The following is an 18690-nucleotide window of genomic DNA, read 5'->3' on the forward strand; positions in this document are numbered from 1 at the left end:
TCAGAAGTAGGCAGAGAGGAAGGCAGAGAGAGGAGGAAGCAGGCTCCCCGCTGAGCAGAGATCCCGATGCGGGACTCGATCCCAGGACCCTGAGATCATGACCTGAGCCGAAGGCAGAGGCTTTAACCCACTGAGCCACCCAGGCGCCCAAGACTAATGATTTTAAAACCATGCACTCTAGTCACAGAACCACAGATCTCCACCCCTTTAAACAAATGAGCTTCTGGGAACACTGCGTACAGATGTATCTGGTCAATGTAACAAGAAAATGCAGAAGGTTTTCTCGACTTAGAATTAATAAATAAGGAAGCTCGAGAATTATGGGGCACAGAGTACCTGAGGCTTCTTCCTACAATTTTAAGAGAATTCTTTCCCATCATGTGCTCAGCAGAGACCACCCAACCTGAGCCACATTAACAGCTATGAGACCACAAAAGCCTCCTGAACATTCCATAATCCCAAACTGGATACTTACCTAAAGCAGTCCTCAAAACACCTGGTCATATAGTCCCAGAGAAAGTCTGTGCTGAGGGACGTGATCAGCAAATTCACTGTTTTAACAATCTCAGAGGCATTTCTGTTTTCTTTTATTGCACTGTAAAGGAAGGCAGATGCTCATGAATGCATCTATGAGAAGCCGTCTATCATGAGAACACCATGTCTGAAAAACTGTAATCTGTTTACTTACTTCTAGAGAGACAGACAAATCCCAATAAAGGTAAAAATGTTACTGGCCTGATATAGGAAAGAGTCTGCATAACGCCATCCTAAACAATATTTATACTGTATAAACAATATTTACACTGAGGCGTTCTCTTGGGAGTAAGTATAAGAGCTACTGTGAAAAGAATCTGGTAAAGGAAAGCAGTTTTAGCCCATCTGTGAGGCCTTAGACACCCTGCTGGTGAAATAACATGGTACACCCGTTTGGTCAGTCAGGGTTTATTTAAACAAGTATAAATCCTTACTGAGGAGCCTAAGGCAAAGTTACGCTCCATTGCAGAAGACAGAAGAGCTACCCACAACGCATTAAAAAAAAACAGGCAACGGAATAGCTAACGTAATTCCATCTTTGTATATTATTTAGAAGGAGAGAGCGATTGAGCGTGCATGCAGGAGCTGGGGGAGGGGCAGAGGGAGAGGATCTCAAGCAGACTCCCTGCTGACCGTGGAGCCTGACACGGGGTTGACCCCATGACCTTGAGACCATGACCTGAGCCAAAATCAAGAGTTGGACGCTTAACCGACCCAGCCACCCAGGCAGCCCTGTAATTCCATCTTTAAAATAAAAGATATGCAGCTATATATTAATGTATGCATTCAAAGTCTGGAGAGAAATGAAAATGTTTCATGTGTTTCTCTCAAGGGCAGTGGGATTGTGGGTGATATCTTTTTCTTGATACCTTCAAATATCGGTATGTTCCACAAATGGCATGTATTACTTTCACATTCAGGAGATAATAATTCTAGGAGAGAAGAACAAACAATCTAGGAGAAAAAAAGCAAACACTCAGAACTCTTGGTACATTTACAATTGAGAAGCCAGAGAAATCTTCAAATAGATTTATATTTTCAATATACCCAATGCCAATTCAGGCAGAAGGAAATTACATCAAGGATAAAGTAAAAAGTAAGAGACTGTATTGTCTTAAAAGGAACAAAAGCAAGGGGCACCCAGGTGGCTCAGTCAGTTGAGTGTCTGCCTTCGGCTCAGGTCATGATCCCAGGGTCCTGGGATTGAGTCCCGTGTGGGGCTTCCTCCTCCACAGGAAGCTTGCTTTTCCCTCAACCCTTTCTCCCCACCCCACCACCAGTCTAGTAACAAATCCTTAAAAAAAAAAAAGAACAAGAACAAAACCCAGGGTTGAGAGAAAACCACACGCTCCAAGACAACACCCCTGCCAGGTCCTGAATCCCACATGCTCTGCCTTCGGGGTCCTGCAGCACATGTCCTCGGGGAGCCCCTGGCTGGGTGTCCCCTCTGCCGCTGGATCCTCGCTCCACCTCCCAATCTTCTCTCAGCCCTCACCGCCCTCCCTTGTAAGTCCCCGCATGGGGACACTAGATCCAGCTGCCCTTAAACAGTTTGTGCACCTGCCAGTAAATAGGGTCTGTACAGCCCAGGCTGGGCAGAGACTAGCTCACATGCCTCTGACGCCAGCCGATAGGAAACAGGCCATTCGTGGTGATGGACTCAAGAGCATCAGTTATCTTCATGGCTGGTGTGATGCCTTGTTTGCCCATGTTCTCTAGCCCCAACAATTTCTAATAAACAGCAGGGAAAAGAGATTCATGCCGTAAGGGAGCGGGGAAGAAGCGTGAAGCTGGGAGCCAAACCCATACCTTATTAGCGAGTTTCCACTCTGGGTATAACTAAGTTTAAGATCGGAGCCGAGCGCATCTCCGCAGTAAGAATAAAAGGCCCGGATGACTTCGAGAAACAAATCCCCAACCACTCGAGGCCCTGCAGTTAAAACGAAAATGGTCAGAGAAAGGTGAACAATCCATGTTTACATCAGTAAATGACACATGCGTGAAAAGAGAGAGCATAACTGCACACACAATTTTATTGTCTAAAATGCTCAGAAACTTCAGTTTGGCAACGACGACTTTAGCTAGGGAATACCATCTGTGAAAATGGCCAATATTTTTGTAGTGCTTACCATGTGCTGGACACTGTTCTAAGCATTTTCTATCGGTTAAACCTTATTTAATCCTTACAATAGCCATAAGACCAGGTACTGCACTACTGCACTGATGACAGATAAGGGACAGGCACCGAGAGGCGAAGGAACTCATCCAAGCCAGACTCTGTCTGGGGGAGCCAGGATGTACGCTCAGGGTGTGTAAGTGTGCACGAACTGCTTGGCCAGAGATGCTACTCAGCATAAATACCAATGAGTAGGACCACTTTTCTATCTTACATTCTTTTAAAATTTTTTTACATTTTTATGTATTTATTTTTTTAAGATTTATTTATTTTGGAGAGAGTGTGAGCGAGCACAGGGGTGGGAAGGGCAGAGAGAGAGAGAGAGAAACCTAAGCAGACTCCAGGCCGAGCGCAAGCCCAATGCAGGGCTCAATCTCATGACCCTGGGATTGCAACCTGAGCCAAAACCGAGTCAGACACTTAACCAACTGCCCCAGCCTGGTACCCCTATTTTATTTTTTTAAGTAATCTCTATACCTAGCCTGGGGCTCGAACTCATGACCCTGAGATCAGGAGTCACATGCTCCACCGACTGAGCCAGTCAGGTACCCCTCCAAAATCTTTTTTTTTTTTAAATTTATTTATTTGACAGACAGAGATCACAAGCAGACAGAGAGGCAGGCAGAGAGAGAGGGGGATGCAGGCTCCCTGCTGAGCGGAGAGCCCGATGTGGGGCTCGATCCCAGGACCCTGAGATCATGACCTGAGCCGAAGGCAGAAGCTTTAACCCACTGAGCCACCTAGGAGCAGCCCCCCCAAAATCTTTTAATCATGAGCTGGTATCCCACAAAAGCAATGCCACCACTCCTGAAAAGCTTACTAAATGGCACAAAAGAATGGAGCCAGCTGCAGGTTAGGGAACCATTCCTGCCGATCAGGCAGGTGGAAGGCGGCTAGACATATCGGCTGCGTACACAGCAACCACCAGGCAGGGAAGGGAGTGACCTCTCACCCATGTGTTCAAGGGAGGAAAACTGGATCGATTCAGAGGAAATGAAAGCTCTGTCAACGTATCTGTGTTAAAAAGCAGCCAGAAGATCAATCCATTCTTTTATGCTTCTTTTTCACAAAAACAGAGGATGTGCCTCTGAGAAAACTTTTTTCACCCAAAGCCCCGCATATATATTTTATCTACAGTGTAAAGATGCTGAATGCTTTTTACAAATGATGGCAGGTTTGTTGCTGTGACTGAAGGAGAAAATGAGGCAGCGGGGGACGCCTGGTAGCAAAACAATGACCGCCCTGCCCCTTCAGCTCTACTTCTGTATAATCCACTCCTCTGCCTCCCAAGTATGTCTTCCCTGGGACAACAAAAGTAACAGACAGGAAAATCAGATGGTTGGATCGGGCAGAAGGCTGCCATTCATCCCCTTCTGGAAACGCCAACCTGGAGCCCAAGATGACAGCAACACTTCACTTGGCTCACCAAGACATTAAACCCCCAGCCTCCAAAATGAGGTTACATTTCTTCTTTGGTCATTTCCCCAAGTTATGCAGGAAGCTCCCAATACACTTACAAAGCTCACTTCATTTTTTAGTGGAAATCATGATTTTTCTGAGTTGCAGTCACTCCACACAAAGAGGGAGAGCCGTCGCCGGTGGACTGAGGTAGCAGAGGAGGGGAGGGACGGGGGAAGGGCACAGGGCACGCTCAGGGGCACTTAAGGCCAGAGTTTGGAAGGACAAACGCTTCATGCTTTGAGTCTGGCCAAGAGCAGCTAGAGCTGTACACGTCATGGGATACAAGGTCAACCGAGTTCCATGACCGAGCATCTCGGGTGTGGTGGGTCTGCGTGCAGTCAGGTAAGCAGCTGTGTCCTGTCGGAGAGCTTAGCCTCTAGAGTCAAACAGACCACATTTTAATCTCAGCTCCCAGGCAGCCTCTGGCAAATCACTTACTCTTGCTCAACCTTAGTCTTTCCATCTGTAAGATGGGAATAGTGAGAAAACCCACTTCAGGGTTGTTGGAGGCAAGGAGGTACATAGGGAGATGTAAATGATGTATATAAATCACTTCACAAACAAAAAAATGCTCAAAAAATGTCAGCTGTTATGATTAACAACAGTAAAAACACATGAGGTCCTCAGAGTCTCCCTTCCATACAACTTGACTGGATGCCTTTTCCCCCCCTTGCATCCCTAGAGCCTAGCATCATCCCTGCCACACAGCAAATGCTCCATGCCTGTCCCTGAATGAATAAACGGTCTCCAACCTCCACCCCAAGAGCAGAGGGAGAAGGGACCTCAATAAAGCCCTCGATTCTTGTTCTCTGCAAACAGCTACCAGGCAGTGTATAAATCCTGAGCACTCAGACAACACCATCAAACTTGAAATCTCAGGGCTCCTGGGTGGCTCAGTCAGTCAAGCATCTGCCTTCAGCTCATCCCAGGGTCCTAGGATCAAGCCCCACGTCTGCTTCTCCTTCTCCCTCTGCCCCTCCCCACACCTGTGCTCTCTTGCTTTCTCAAATAAAATCTTTAAAAACAAACAATAACAAAAAACCCCTTGAAATCCTATGGAGAAGATGGAGACCCCATTATGGTGTTCAAGTGACCGGATATTAAGATCTTTTTTTTTTTTTTTTTTAAAGATTTTATTTATTTGGCAGAGAGAGAGCACAGGAGCATGAGCAGGGGAGGGGAGCAAGGGGAGAGGGAGAAGCAGGCTCCCCGCTGAGCAGGGAGTCCGCTGTGGGGCTCGATCCTAGGCCCCGAGATCATGACTTGAGTGGAAGGCAGACACCTACCTGACTGAGCCACCCAGGCACCTTGGATATTAAGATCTTAGTGTGAATGGATATAGGAGCAATTTCTATTCTTTAAGCAAGGGAGAGAAGGTCATTTTCTCAGCTGAGGCTCACAGGGCCACAGTGTGTATCAGGGGACCCTTTAGGAACCGGAGTCTAGTTCAGCTCTGTTCCTTTGGCAGAGGAACAGCCTGAGGCCCACATGACAGAAGTGCCTGCCCCAAGTCACAAGGCAAAAAGAGGGAGGAGGGTCTCCTACTCCCTTGAAAATAAAATCAAAGCTCACTTGAAGCCTAATATTTGACAGAAAGAACGTTCTCGCGAAGTCAGTACAGTATGCGCTTTGTTCGCACACACCAAGATGTGCACAGTAGGAGCTCAAAGGATTTCTCTAACAAAAGTGCTCACGTTATTGTGCAAAACTCTAAGTGGTGCCTAGATATGGCCTCTGAACACATAACCGGGCTGAAGTACTTCAAGATTTGGAAGCTCTGATGGAATTACACTCAAAGTAACATGCTGATGTGTCTCGCAAAGGCAATCCACATCGGGCTCATGATGGCGACCACGCTTCGCACGTTACCTATTTCCGGCTTGTCGAGCAGACTGATGAGGACTCGGAACGGCTTCAGGTACGCGTGGTGACGTTCCTCTACGTCGGCGTCTGAGAACTTCTGGTGCAGTATTTCAGCTAGACCCTGTTTTGTTTTTTTTTTAAAGCCACAGATCAGGATATTGTACACAGCACAGTTTGACATTACTGGTTGTTCTACTTGTAAAAACTCTGGGATAGAGAGAAAACCAGTCACGCGGCATGGAATGAGCACAGAGAAGGTTTCCCCACTGTGGATCCAGGACATGCCCCATGTCTGCTTTGAGGTCCTGCCCATCAATTCACAGAGGAATCATGATCAGGAATGTTCTGACCGGGATCTACTTCCCAGAAAGGCTCCTTTACCTCAACTAAAAGATCCTTGGAATATCTTTCAAAAAAATACGAGGACTGGTCTTCGTAAGAATTTGAGAGCTCAGATTCTGGCACGATGGTATTTCCTTTAATATCTGAACCTATAAAAGAACAAGGATCATGAGCTGTTAACAAGATCTACAATTTTAAAGTACATAATCCTGCGCAAAGGTCTCATGCTCCAGCATTTTTAAAAATAGAATTCCTCCAACAGAAAACCAAATTCCAATCTGGCAAGACTAAGTCACATTTTCTTCTTTTGAGAAAAACGTGGGGGTACCAAGGACTCCGCTTCAACGGACATCAATTTAGTTTGTCCCGAGAATTCACCCTCGAGGTCTCTGATTGTCTGATTACAAAGATCTAAAGGAAGGAGGAAGAGTTTTTATTTTTATTTTTTTAAAAGTTTTTCTTTTTTTTAAAATTTCCTTTTAAGATTTTTTTTTTTTTTAATGTGTTTATTTGACAGAGAGAGAGATCACAAGCAGGCAGGCAGAGATAGAGGAGGAAGCAGGCTCCCCGCTGAGCAGGAAGCCCAATGCAGGGCTCCATCCCAGGACCCTGAGATCATGACCTGAGCTGAAGGCAGAGGCTTTAACCCACTGAGCCACCCAAGCGCCCCGATGAGGATCAGTTTTTAAAACCAGTGTCTGTATGACAGTATGTGAAACCAAGCTGTTCTCATATATATGCCCTTATTTTGAGCTTTGGGTAAGTCTGCAGGTCTTTGGGGCAAGGGAGGGCAACTTGTGGTACAAGGAGAGAGCATGGGCTCTGAGGCTGAGGCTAACAGGCTGGACTCAGCACTGGACTTGGATCCTGGGTCCTCTCTATACACAGCAAGTCAAGGTCAACCAGGACAGAGCTGATCATTTAGCAAAATCATCCTTTTGATAAAAATGCTTAAAGAGCCTGTAAATATTCTTCTTGAAATCCTTCATGAACTTCTATGCAATGGGTTCTGAAAGTTCTGTAACTAGGGAGAAAAGAGGAAAGAAAGGGTACAGAGAACTTTCTGCCTCTGGTGTGAAAAGACCTCCATGTTGAGGATTATAAAATCGGTGAAGCAGAAGACTTTTTAGGGCAGTTAAGACTACTTTGCGTGGATGCTGTCCTGGTGGACACACACCCTCACACATCTGTCTACACCCACAGAAAGCACATCAGCAAGAGCGAGCCCTGATGGAAACCAGAGAGTCTGGGTGATGACGTGCCAGCGCTGGTTCATCGACTATGACAAATGTGCCACCCTGGTGGGGGGGAGGGGGAACCTGGGGGAAGCTGGGAACTCTCTGTACCTTCCTCGTAGGTTCGATGTGAACCCAAAACTCCTCTTAAAAAAGAAAAAAAGCTATGGAGTCCCTTCATGGTCGCTTTGTATACCACTGCTGCTCAGGAACATGAACATGGGAATTTATAAAATTCAGAAAGTGCTCGCCTCCTAGCCCTGTGGTTTCCTGGACTCTTGTCCCTATGAAGACTTCCAACCAACAGTCAGGGGCTCTTATTCTACAAGTTTACAGGCCGTCTGCAGAAACAGAAGCCTGGGTTCTCAAGCTTTCCCCTTAAGTCATCCAAATGTCTTCCAAAACTTGATGTCAATGCCACAGACATTCTCATCCAGGCCAAACCTTCTTTCACCCCAAATCTGTAACATTTGTGGGTCTTCTCTCATACCCCCAAACCCATGAGACTTCTTTACAGCGACAGGCTTCTACTTGAACAAGGTTTAGCTACCATTTTTTTTTTGGTGGTATTTCAAGCTTCTTAAAATGGGATTCAATGTTCAATATTCAATAGATATCCCACTTACTTACGTCCCGGTTTTTAAGTATAATACCTGTAACATAACCCAAGCTACAGTACAGGCAGAACTCAGCTGACCAGGCCCTATTTAATCAGCGTGTTATCTTTCCATATCTTATGATTCAGAAACGTTATCACCACGATTGAAACTTGTTCCAAAAATCAGCACTGAAAGGTTTCACGTTAACTTTGACTTTCACTTATTGGATACTGCTCAGTACCTAGTAACCACGCATAAAGTCTTCTGTTCAGAGACATGTCTCTCCTCAGTAGGGTCTGGGTGGCCGCTGACAGGATCTGCACGAGGTCTGATCTGAGCAAGGGAATGGCTCTCTCACTGGAGTCCTGTTGGAGGACAGAGAACACTTTATCGCAAAGGGATGATGGAGCTTTTGGACACATGGTCCCCCTTACCAGTCTACAAAGCTTTATCTTAAAAACAAAGTCCTCAAAAGGAGTTGGTTCTTTGCAATGCCCACGGCCAGAAGCCATGCAGTTTTTGCTACGGAAACATCCTCCTCACAAAAAGGAACAAGAACTGAAAAATTGTTTTGGCTGAAAGCAAACGGTGATCACAAAGTGGCTCTGAGGTCCAACCCACCTGCCCCATGTCCTCAGGAAACACCAGTGACTTCCGCGGAAGAACACAGATGACTTACCAGACAGGTATAAAATGGAAAGAAGAACAGAACAATTTCCAGGTTATTTCTTTGCACCAGGACATTTGAGTCCAACAGTGAGGCACATAGAGACTTTACCTGTAAATGATAAGACAGCATGACCATTTCACTCCCCAGATATTTAGTAGTACTTGGCGGGCTACTGCTTACAGTCACAGAAATGAGAGTAACTTCTACTGGGAACCTTCAAACCACCGTGTGAAGCCAGGAACTGAACAATCAGGTGTAAATGTGGGAAATGTGGGTTCCAGCCCTAGACCCTGGGGGGCAACTTGTGCTGGAGGAGGTCATGGAAAAGACGTGACCTGGCTGACCTGTGGAGCTGGCAGCGCCTCATCTCCTCCCGGGTCCTGGAATGTGCACACTGCTTGCCTTGCCTGCTCAAGTTCCCAAGGGACATAGCCTTGTGACAGAAATGTGGTCTTGAGAACACTCGCGCGGTATATGTTACTGAGCCCGGTTAAGGCTGCTATGTAGACTTTTAAGATTTGGCAGGTGGGTGCGGAATTGTATGGATGGAGGTTTCTGGGATTTGTCCTGCATAACCAGCCACCCTGACCTGCACATACACAGGTAGGTTAAAAAATGTGTTTGAGACTCGTGCCGCAAAGGTGACCTGGGGATCCTGGTTAGTGGACATCCACTGGCCTCTCAGTCAGAATGGCCCTTCTGGTCTGGACGCCAAGAGCCATGAAATTTGCTTTGCATCCCCTCCTGCTCCAGGCTGGGGCGGTCCCCCGGAATGGAATCCGGGAGGGGAGGCCAAAACACCCAGCCCAGGCTCCTTGAAGATGTAAAGACATGGTAACATAGGAATGCAGCTAGCTCCAAACCGTATGGAGGTGAATAATTGTTTAACTTCAGACTCCGTCATCTGCCCTATAAATCCTGCCCTATGGGGATGGTCAGTTGGAAGTCCCAGCTGAGGGGAGGACGCTCCACCCAGGCCTCTCCACCGGGACTCTGGCCTGGCTGTCTCCACAGGCCTTCCCCAGCTAGCGAGGCCGGCTGCGGTGAGGACCCAATTTGATGGAACTCTGTCTTTTATTCTCCTTTACTGGTTACTACTGCCCTCACCTGTGCACAGATTTCCCTTTTCTTCTGTTTCAATTAGATTTTTATAGTATCAGTAAAATGGTTTTTTCCCCTTCAAAACTGAGAGTACGGCTGCTGTGAATCTTTTCTTCAGAACAGATGTGGAGCTCTACTGGACCTGTGGCCACCCAAGACAAGCCTCTCTAGTTCTCTTACTTATTCAACTGGCCGCCTATGGATCTGGAGCGGCTGGCCTCTCTCTTTGGTCTCTCCCTGCCTGCCGCATATGCGGGCCAGTTTTAGGTGATACCCAGAAGCCCCCAAGGAGGCTGGAAATGGACAGTGCAACACCGGAGAGTCGGTTAGCTGCGGGCCTCGCATGTTCCAGCTGAGACCTGGAGGGGCTTGGACCAGAGGGTGAGGTTCTAAGACCTCAACTTCCATGATCCTAGAAAGGAATGTCTTTCAGTTCCAAAAGGAACTTTTGGCTAACCTGAAACTCCAAAGACATTCTGTTAAATGGATTCCAAACCAATTCAATACACATTTTGTGTCTTTTCTAAGTATAAAGAGACAGGATACAGAAGAGCCGTAAGAAAAATGCTAATAAAAAGCTATGAGAATTCTGAAGAGGGGAGGGAAAGATCTTTCAACTGGGGGAAACAACAAAACTCTGTGAGAAGGCTGAGCTAGAAGGACAGGGAAGATGTGTGTGGAGATGGTGGAGAATGGATGCGGAGTGATTGCAAGGAGCAAGGTGGTGTCACAGACCTACAGGCCAGGCTCGGCATCCATTCAGGAGGGCAGAAGGCCTGAAGGGAGGGCAAGGCATGGGTAGGTTGGGAGTGGACTTAAAATAGAGGGTGGCTGGGTTATAGACATTGGGGAGGGTATGTGCTATGGTGAGTGCTATGCAAATGCATAAGCCTGATGATGCACAGACCTGTACCCCTGGGGCAAACAATACATTATATGTTAATAGAAATAATTTGAAAAAAAAAATACTCTCAAGTTTGGACTTTATCTGTAGGCAAGACGAATCCAGATATTTTTCAAGCACAGTGTAGATATGAGCGAAGCTTTGCTTTAGCAAAGCAAAGAGCGAAGAGTGATTAAAAAAAAGGAAAAAAAAAAAAAAAAAAGCCTGGATGGGCAGAGGACGGGTTGAAGAGGAGCCCGTCGGAAAATTATGGCAAAGTCCAAGCTAGCATCTGAAACTGAAGGAAGAAAGGCAGTGAAAATGGAGACACAAGCTGTTAGGGTTTACCACTAGGTGGCGAAAGACCGCAGGCCATTAGACACACAGGACGTAAGTTTGGGAAGAGAAAGATCCAGCAGAGTCATGAGAAGGGATGGCCTTGCCAGGGAAGCAAGCAGCCCTCCAAAGGGCCTGAGGATGGACACCGGAAGGGCCCTGACAATCTAGATTTGAGAGAGGAGTGGAGAGGATGACAGCTGGAGCAGGACTGAGAGACAGTGACCGGAGGAGCAGGGAACGAGATGAGCAGACAGTGGGCTGTGTGACAAAGGCCACGGAGGAAGCAAGGTTCTAGCTAAAGCAGCAGACTCTGCGAGACCCCTGGGGCACCGCTTACAGCTAACCGTACTGGCGGGGCCTCCAGAAGGGCCCTCTTTAGGGGCAAACATGTATCTGTACACATAAATTGTTAATGCATATGTGAAAAACAAACACCCCAGTCCGGGGTTTATCCTGCGTACGGACACCTCCTCGTCTTGCTCAGCAGCAGAGCGCACATACTCTGATGCCTGGAACACCTCTATTTCCCTGCTGCTCTCCACTGATGCCCCTTTGCAGCCCCAGCTGACAGCCTGTGCATGAGGAAGCCGGCCCTGTGAGGAGCAAAGCACCCACCGTGAGCTGGTAATCCGTCCCCAGCATGTACTTCTGCTCCTTGCCCGGCGAGTCCCTGCTGATATGGCCCACCACAAAGAGAGAGGCAGGAAGGCGGATGGATGGGCTCACCAGGACGCTTCCCCAAAGGGCAGCGTAAAACACCTCTTTGCCGACCACCAGGGACAGCCTCAGGAGCAGAGCATCTGTTCTGTGGACAAGAGATACAGACTGTAAGGGCTTGGTCCGAGCAGCCACTGCTCGCTCGGCTTTCCCCCCGCTGTGAAACCCCATTTCCTCATCATCCTGAGTGGCTGCCATCTCTCGCCTTTCTGTTCTGTCCACCTGCCAGCAGTCACTGAAATGGGAGTTTGCTAAAACAAACGTGGCCCCGAGAGGTTCGGCTTCGCAGCCCATGGGAAGCATCTGGCCGGTCGTGTCACTGCGGCACAGAGAGATCTGTCCCTCTCCACGGCTTTGCTGTGGATCTGCAGGGCTCGGAGGAGGGGATGCTCCAAGACGTTGGTGCGACTGACTGGAGACGTAGGTGATAATAAAGTTCCCCCCACCTGAGCACAGCCGGGGACATGTGACTTCACAAACACGGGGGACAAAATTCGCCTGGGCCCCCCATCCGACACAAATTCCATAAAGCCTGTCACTCTGCCCACAGCATGCCCCTATGTTGACTTCCGCTCTGGGAAGTTCTGCTGATGCCTGACGTTTCTTTGTCCCTTATCTCTATCTGGGTCTCTATCTGGGTCTCTCTCCCTTGACATGCCAACAGCAACTTCATGTCCATCCCTTAAGCAGCGTCATCAGCAGGTCCAGGCTTGTTTTTTCCACAGATACTGACCAAGGCCAGGCCACCCCTCCCTGCAACCCCACCCCCGCTCCGTGGCCTGTGTGCAGCTGACGAGGGCATCTTCCCTGTCAACAAGGAAAATGGCTTTGCCAGGCCAATGATAGCACCTGTCAGTAACACAGCAGAGGCAAACTCCCACAAGGGGCTTTCATTGAATGAGTGGACGAACTCAATTCCAAAAGAATTCCATCCCTCACATCTCCTATCTGCAAAGAAGACACACAAACATCACAGAAGGAACAGGCCAGTGGGATGCAGTGGGCTACCCAGGTTCCTGGAGTAAGGCCTCTGTCGTCCAAATCCTGTGTCTGCTTCCTGGCAGTGGTCCCTAGGACGAGTTTACTGTGTGCATGTTAGCTGTCGGCTGTGAGATACAGAAGTGAGGGGAAGACGTTCTGAGCAGGACCAGAGGGTCTCATGTAAACCTCTGCACAGGCAAACAGTCAGTGCTCGGGCCCCACTGCCTGCCATGACCACCGGGTCTGCGCTGTCTGCTGATGCGTCCTTACTCCAGATGATCGACGGACACGCAGCTGGCGTGCAAAAACACTGTGAAGTGAATGCCACCCTTTCCCTTTTATTATGACTCAAATCGTCTCGGGCTTACTTTTCAATTATCGGTCCAGAGTATACAAAGATTTTTCATACAAAAAAATTATCTACTACCATTTTTTTAAAAGATTAATTTATTCTTATTTAAAATTTTTGCCAGAGAGAGCACAATCAGGGGGAGCAGCAGGCCTAGGGAGAAGCAGGCTCCCTGCTGAGCAAGGAGCCCGATGGGGGACGTGATCCTAGGAACCTAGGATCATGACCTGAGCTGAAGGCAGCCACTTAACCAACGGAGCCACCCAGGCATCCCAAGATTTATTTATCAGAGAGAGAGCGTGTGTGCACACACGTGAAGGCGGAGAGGCAGAGGGAGAGAGAGAGAGAACCTCAAGCAGACTCCCCACTGAGCATGGAGCCCAATGCAGGGCTCGATCTCAGGACCCTGAGATCATGACCTGAGTTGAAATCAAGAGTCAGGCACTTAACCGACTAAACCACCCAGGAGCCCCTACCTTTGTACATTAACAGCGAATTTTGTTCTCTTTAAAGCTAGTCTAAACTTTTTTGTCTCATAAAATACTTGAATTTTACCGCGCAAATGATGCACAGTATCATCTTTACAGAAAAAAAACAAAACTGAAGAGGCATGAGTTCACAGCCAAATGTTTAGGAAACACGCACAGAAGGGCTTAGTGGCGAAAGATACCAACTGATCTCCTACTGAGGCTGAGCAAACAAATACAGCTTATCACACCCAGCTCTGGAAACAGCAGAGGTGTAGACGGTGGGGCCTGTTGTGGGTCACTGTCCCCTGGGCAGACAGGATGTCCCCAGGCTAGGCAGATTCCTACAGAAGGAGATTAACTGAGAAGGCCCCCGGGAGTGCTTCCCTCTCTCCAGGATCCCTCTCAAGGGAAGACTGATGCTTAGATAAAACCCACTGCAAACACTACAATGTACGCATTAATATCACGTCTCCCTTTGCTCAGAAGAGTGTATTCCCAAAGTCAGTTCCATGGAACACTGGCCACGAGCTGTTCCACAGACAAGAAACCTGTGAAATGCCACCTCAGCTATCCCTTCTTCAATATTGAGTGCACCGGCTAGTTTTATTAAAAAAATGCAGCTTAAGTCTCATTTTATCCTAAAAAAAATTAATAGATATTAAAAGCCCGAATGATGCTGTGGTTCACAAAAGGGCAATTAGGACGAGACTTGGCTATGGAGAGCACAGTGGAGAGCAAGATAACTGGGATGAGTCAAGTAACTATTAAATAAGAATTACTCTTACCATCTCAGATGTGAAGCTCCAAGACTCCAAAATTAGCAGAGCCCAGGACTCGAATCTTTCCTATTCAGAATCAACCAGGAACCTCCAAACCCCTCCTGTTTCCATCCCTCCTGTCCCACTCTGGCCGGTGTGCTCATGCCTCCTGCGAACACCAGCTTCCTCAGACACCAACACGTTCTCCTCTCGTCAACAGACAGCAAGTGACACGGACTGCTTGCCATGAACCCAATTTTGGCCCTGTAGCCACTTGCCTAATGGACAGTCCTGGAAAGCCAAACTGTCACTGGACAAAGAGCTAAAACAGAGCTTTGGGCATGAGCATCCAAATGAGCTCAACATTGACAACAGCATCCTGTCCCACCATAGGTCAGGTCCATGCCCAGAGGGGCAAAAAAATTCAGAACCAGCAGAGCTCATCATGCTGTCTGGAATAAACCAAAAGAAAGGTCAATAAATATGTTTCTAGGTGCCTGTGTGGCTCAGTCAATTAAACATCTGACTTTTGATTTCGCCTCAGGTCATGATCTCAGGGTCATGGGATCCAGGCCTCCGCTGGGCTTTGTGCTCAGCGGGTGTCTGCTTGAGATTCTCTCTCTCCCTCTGCCCCTCCCCCTGCTCCCTTGAACATGTGTGTGCTCTCTCTCTCTAAAATAAATCATCTTAAAGATACATATGTATGTTTCAGCTACTATTTAATTCAGGTTTTCTAAACCCGGACACGATGGACCTGGAAGCCAGATAAGCCTTCATTGTAGGGACAATCACATCACTGCAGGGAATCTTAGTGCTAAACGCCAGTGGCACCCTTTCTACCCCCTGGTAACAGCCAAAAGAAAGATGCCAAATGTCCCTGGGGGGGACAAATTATGCCAGCTGAGAATCGCTGACTCACACTTTTGCTTGTGTACAAACCTCTGAGAATAGTCACCTCTCCCCCAAATCCTCAGAAGAGGATTTGGTACTTTATGGTACTTTTTCCCCACTACTCCTGCTTTATCAGTGCAGCAAAACACAGCTGTGAAGCTACTTCATGGGCACTTTAAAGACGACAGTCTGGCCAGGAGTAGTCTGCAGGCACACAAGGGTTAGAAAGGCCAGGGTGAAGCATTAGTCCTAACACTGGCCAGAGTTTCCGTTCTTAGGGTTCACGGACACACACAAGCCAGGAACAACTCCAGGAACCTGTGAGTCACTGGGCCTAACTCAGTCCTCTGCGTTTGCTGCCAGTGGGGACATCAGGTCCCTCCCTTTGCCCTCTCTTTCCTATCCTGCACACGGTTTGCTGGGGGTGTCTGCCTTTGCTCCTGAGCACTTAGGGGAAGAAAGAGTTGTGACTTCTCTCAAACTAACATGGATACAGAGACCAAAGACTCTGGAGCAGTCATCCCAGTTACTCTGGCCATACACACCCACTCAGAGATTCTAGAACCCTCGACCAGCATCCACCTCAGAGAGCTGATAACGAACGGCTTTGGGGCGCTGCAGACATGGGGCCTGCTTTTCTCTCATGGCTCCTTCCACTCGGTGATTCATGCAGCTCTACTCAGCTCTTGGTTCAATGTCAAGAAATCTCACCAAAAAAAAATCCAAGTGAAGCAACTTTAGCAACTGTTCCATTGAACCCTCACTGATCAACTAAGAGAACACACAGAAACACACCAACTATTTACACTCTTCTGGCGTGATTCATTCTTACAAATTAAAAAGAAATTGCAATACATTTTGGGAACTGATGTGTTCATCTGTCAGATGATGGAAAAAACATTCATATACACACATACACGGATCCGTCTGGGAACAAGGAATGGGCCAGAACTTCTAGGAAGAGCCTGGGACTAGAAGTCAAGAGACATACCTGGTAAGGGTCCTCTCACTGACTCCTACATGACCTTCCCTTCATTCCCTCTGCACACCTACCAATCCTGCGTGCAGCCATAGGCCTACAACAGCAGGGAGACAGACTCTGCCTCCTAAGGAAGTGCCTCCTACCAACCCCACCCACTTCGAAGGTGGACTCTTCACTGGGAAGCGGGAAGCCACAACACACTTTATGTGAAAGCCTAAAACGTTCGAAGTACAAATTTTTGGTTAGGTTTTGTCGAATTCTACCACAAGTGCTCATGACTTAAACGTACCTGTGGTCACTAGCCACGATCCCTCAAACCACTCTAACTCTCTGACTTCTCTGAATTAGGGGAGAACTGCAAACAGACCTCAGATTGATTCCTCCATTCCACCCCAGCCCCCCACACCCCCCAGTCACAGCCGACATGGCAGACAAAGGCGGTGTGGCTGGGGCCTCTGGAGTGGTGTCATCAGACGGAAACTTCTGCAAGCACAGAGGTTTCTGAACCTCCCAGTCAGGCTGCACATGGGTTCTTAAAGCAGGTCCTAGTAACAGAGGTGAATCACAGCACTCAGAATGGTTAATATGATGGGAGGGAGCTCTTACGTGATAATTCCCCAGAGAAACAGGATACTGTGTATACCCAGTAGTCTGAATGGAATTATGCTTTCTTCTGCTCTTAAGCATGACCAAAAATTACCCCTGCATGAACTTTTACGTGTATGAGCTTTACAAATTTCCGCAAAGTACTGCTGAAATTTGTCAAGCTGTTCTGCTCAGCATCGCCTCTGCAAGCCCCAGCCATCAGTGAAGCATGGCTCTGCCTTGACTGAGAAGCAGCCTAGTGTGATGGGAACAAGGAAGACTTCGGAACCTGACCCACATGGCTTAGGATCCCAGCTCTGCCACTCACTGACCATGCGACTCTGGGAAACCTTCTCACTTTCTCTCACCTGTGACCAGAGGCAATTCCCAGGAGGACACAGTATTTGGTCAATCGGGGACCGCACAGCAATGTCAAGCATCAAGCCGACTTCTGCGCCTTTCTCTGTACCTCCTTCCCTGCTTCTCCCAAAGCTCAGCATCACACGCAGGCCGCAGAGCCGGATGAGACCCACCTGTCGTAGATCTCAGAGCCCTCCTCCAGGCCGGGCAGCAGGCCCACAATGAAGGCCTGCAGACTGGGCAGGAGCAGCTTCTGCAGCGGGAGAAAGTATTTCTCATACAGGCCGAGCAGCACAGGCCTCACCGACATGGCCGCGTTCGCCAGAAGAGGAAACAACCCACAGCTTTGGGAAAGAAGAGAGAGGAGGGGTAAATGAGACACGGAATCGAAGTCTGGAACAATCACCCAGCCAGAGGGAGCTTTCAACAGCAGCCAGCCAGCCGCTGGGGCTGCAGACGCTTGCTTGTCACAGGATGTCACAGCGGACTGTCCAGTACGGAGGCAGCAGGTTCAGAACACACTTAAAGAATGGCCTGGGAGGATGCGCTCCAGAGGTGACCGCGGCTTATCTCCTGCTGGCGTCCTGACCATGAGTTGTTGCTCACCACTCCCTATTTTGTTTGTCTTTTTCTTATCTTACGAACTGAAATATGGTTATTCAGGTAATAATGTAATATGGTAGGGAAGCTACTATACCTGTAGAGGAACAAATCCTTGGCCAGCCATTTGGTCCCCACAATTTTGAAGATAATCTCATAGGTTTCTAGGGCTTTTAGGTGCACACCGCTGGGCAAGGCAGGATGCAAGCACTGAGCTAACCTCTTGCTGATAATGAGCCGTCTTGGCAATAAGGAATACCTCAGGTTACTCTGAAGGGCCTGGAAAACAGGAGGGAGAACATGAGGAAGAAGGCAGCAACATTTACCACATAAAGTAAACCTGCAGAGGCTGGAAAGACAGGAGCAGACGCAAAAGGAAGACAGAGGGCCTGCGCAGGGAACACCAGGAGGGCCGTGAGCCAGGCTCTGGGGACACGGGTATCAGCAAAGCCCCTAGCAACACTGGAGATGAGTCAGGCACTAGGATCAAGAGCAAGGGAGACTCTGCCACCATCGGACCCACTCCTCAGTCACACATGGAAACCTGGGTACCGGAGAGGGCTCCTGTCCACACATGAAGCCAAGCAGAACACAGACTATATCAGGGGACGTGACACCCCCCCCCCCCCCCATCCCTAAGACGACCCTTGTCTGCGTGCCGGGGAAGCCTTTGGAATCTGCCTGGGGAGAAGAAGAGGTCTGAAGTATCCCCATCGCTCCCCCAGCTCAGCTTCACAGCCAGGGGCATCTGAGTGAGGGGTCACCCCCAGAAGAAACAGGCGGGCACCCCTCTC

The 18690-nt window shown here is 48.4% G+C and overlaps 1 protein-coding gene across 6 annotated transcripts in view; it reads right to left on the reverse strand.

The window, feature by feature from the left end:
• DOP1B (DOP1 leucine zipper like protein B) overlaps nucleotides 1-18690 on the reverse strand; it is a 107123-nt gene that overhangs the window by 54149 nt on the left and 34284 nt on the right. For all 6 annotated transcript variants that reach the window (XR_007125663.1, XM_047720135.1, XM_047720152.1 and 3 more), the window contains exons 3-11: nucleotides 17994-18175; nucleotides 17470-17640; nucleotides 11819-12008; nucleotides 8890-8988; nucleotides 8452-8575; nucleotides 6416-6525; nucleotides 6041-6155; nucleotides 2344-2464; nucleotides 476-595 (exon numbers count right to left, since the gene is read on the reverse strand). Coding sequence is in view for 5 of the 6 variants with exons in the window: in XM_047720135.1 (XP_047576091.1) it covers nucleotides 476-595; nucleotides 2344-2464; nucleotides 6041-6155; nucleotides 6416-6525; nucleotides 8452-8575; nucleotides 8890-8988; nucleotides 11819-12008; nucleotides 17470-17640; nucleotides 17994-18175 (1232 nt within the window). In the remaining variant the exon portion in view is untranslated. The remainder of the gene's footprint in view (nucleotides 1-475; nucleotides 596-2343; nucleotides 2465-6040; nucleotides 6156-6415; nucleotides 6526-8451; nucleotides 8576-8889; nucleotides 8989-11818; nucleotides 12009-17469; nucleotides 17641-17993; nucleotides 18176-18690) is intronic.

The sequence above is a fragment of the Lutra lutra genome, chromosome 1 (genome assembly GCF_902655055.1).
Source record: "Lutra lutra chromosome 1, mLutLut1.2, whole genome shotgun sequence".
In the NCBI taxonomy this organism is placed as follows: domain Eukaryota; kingdom Metazoa; phylum Chordata; class Mammalia; order Carnivora; family Mustelidae; genus Lutra; species Lutra lutra.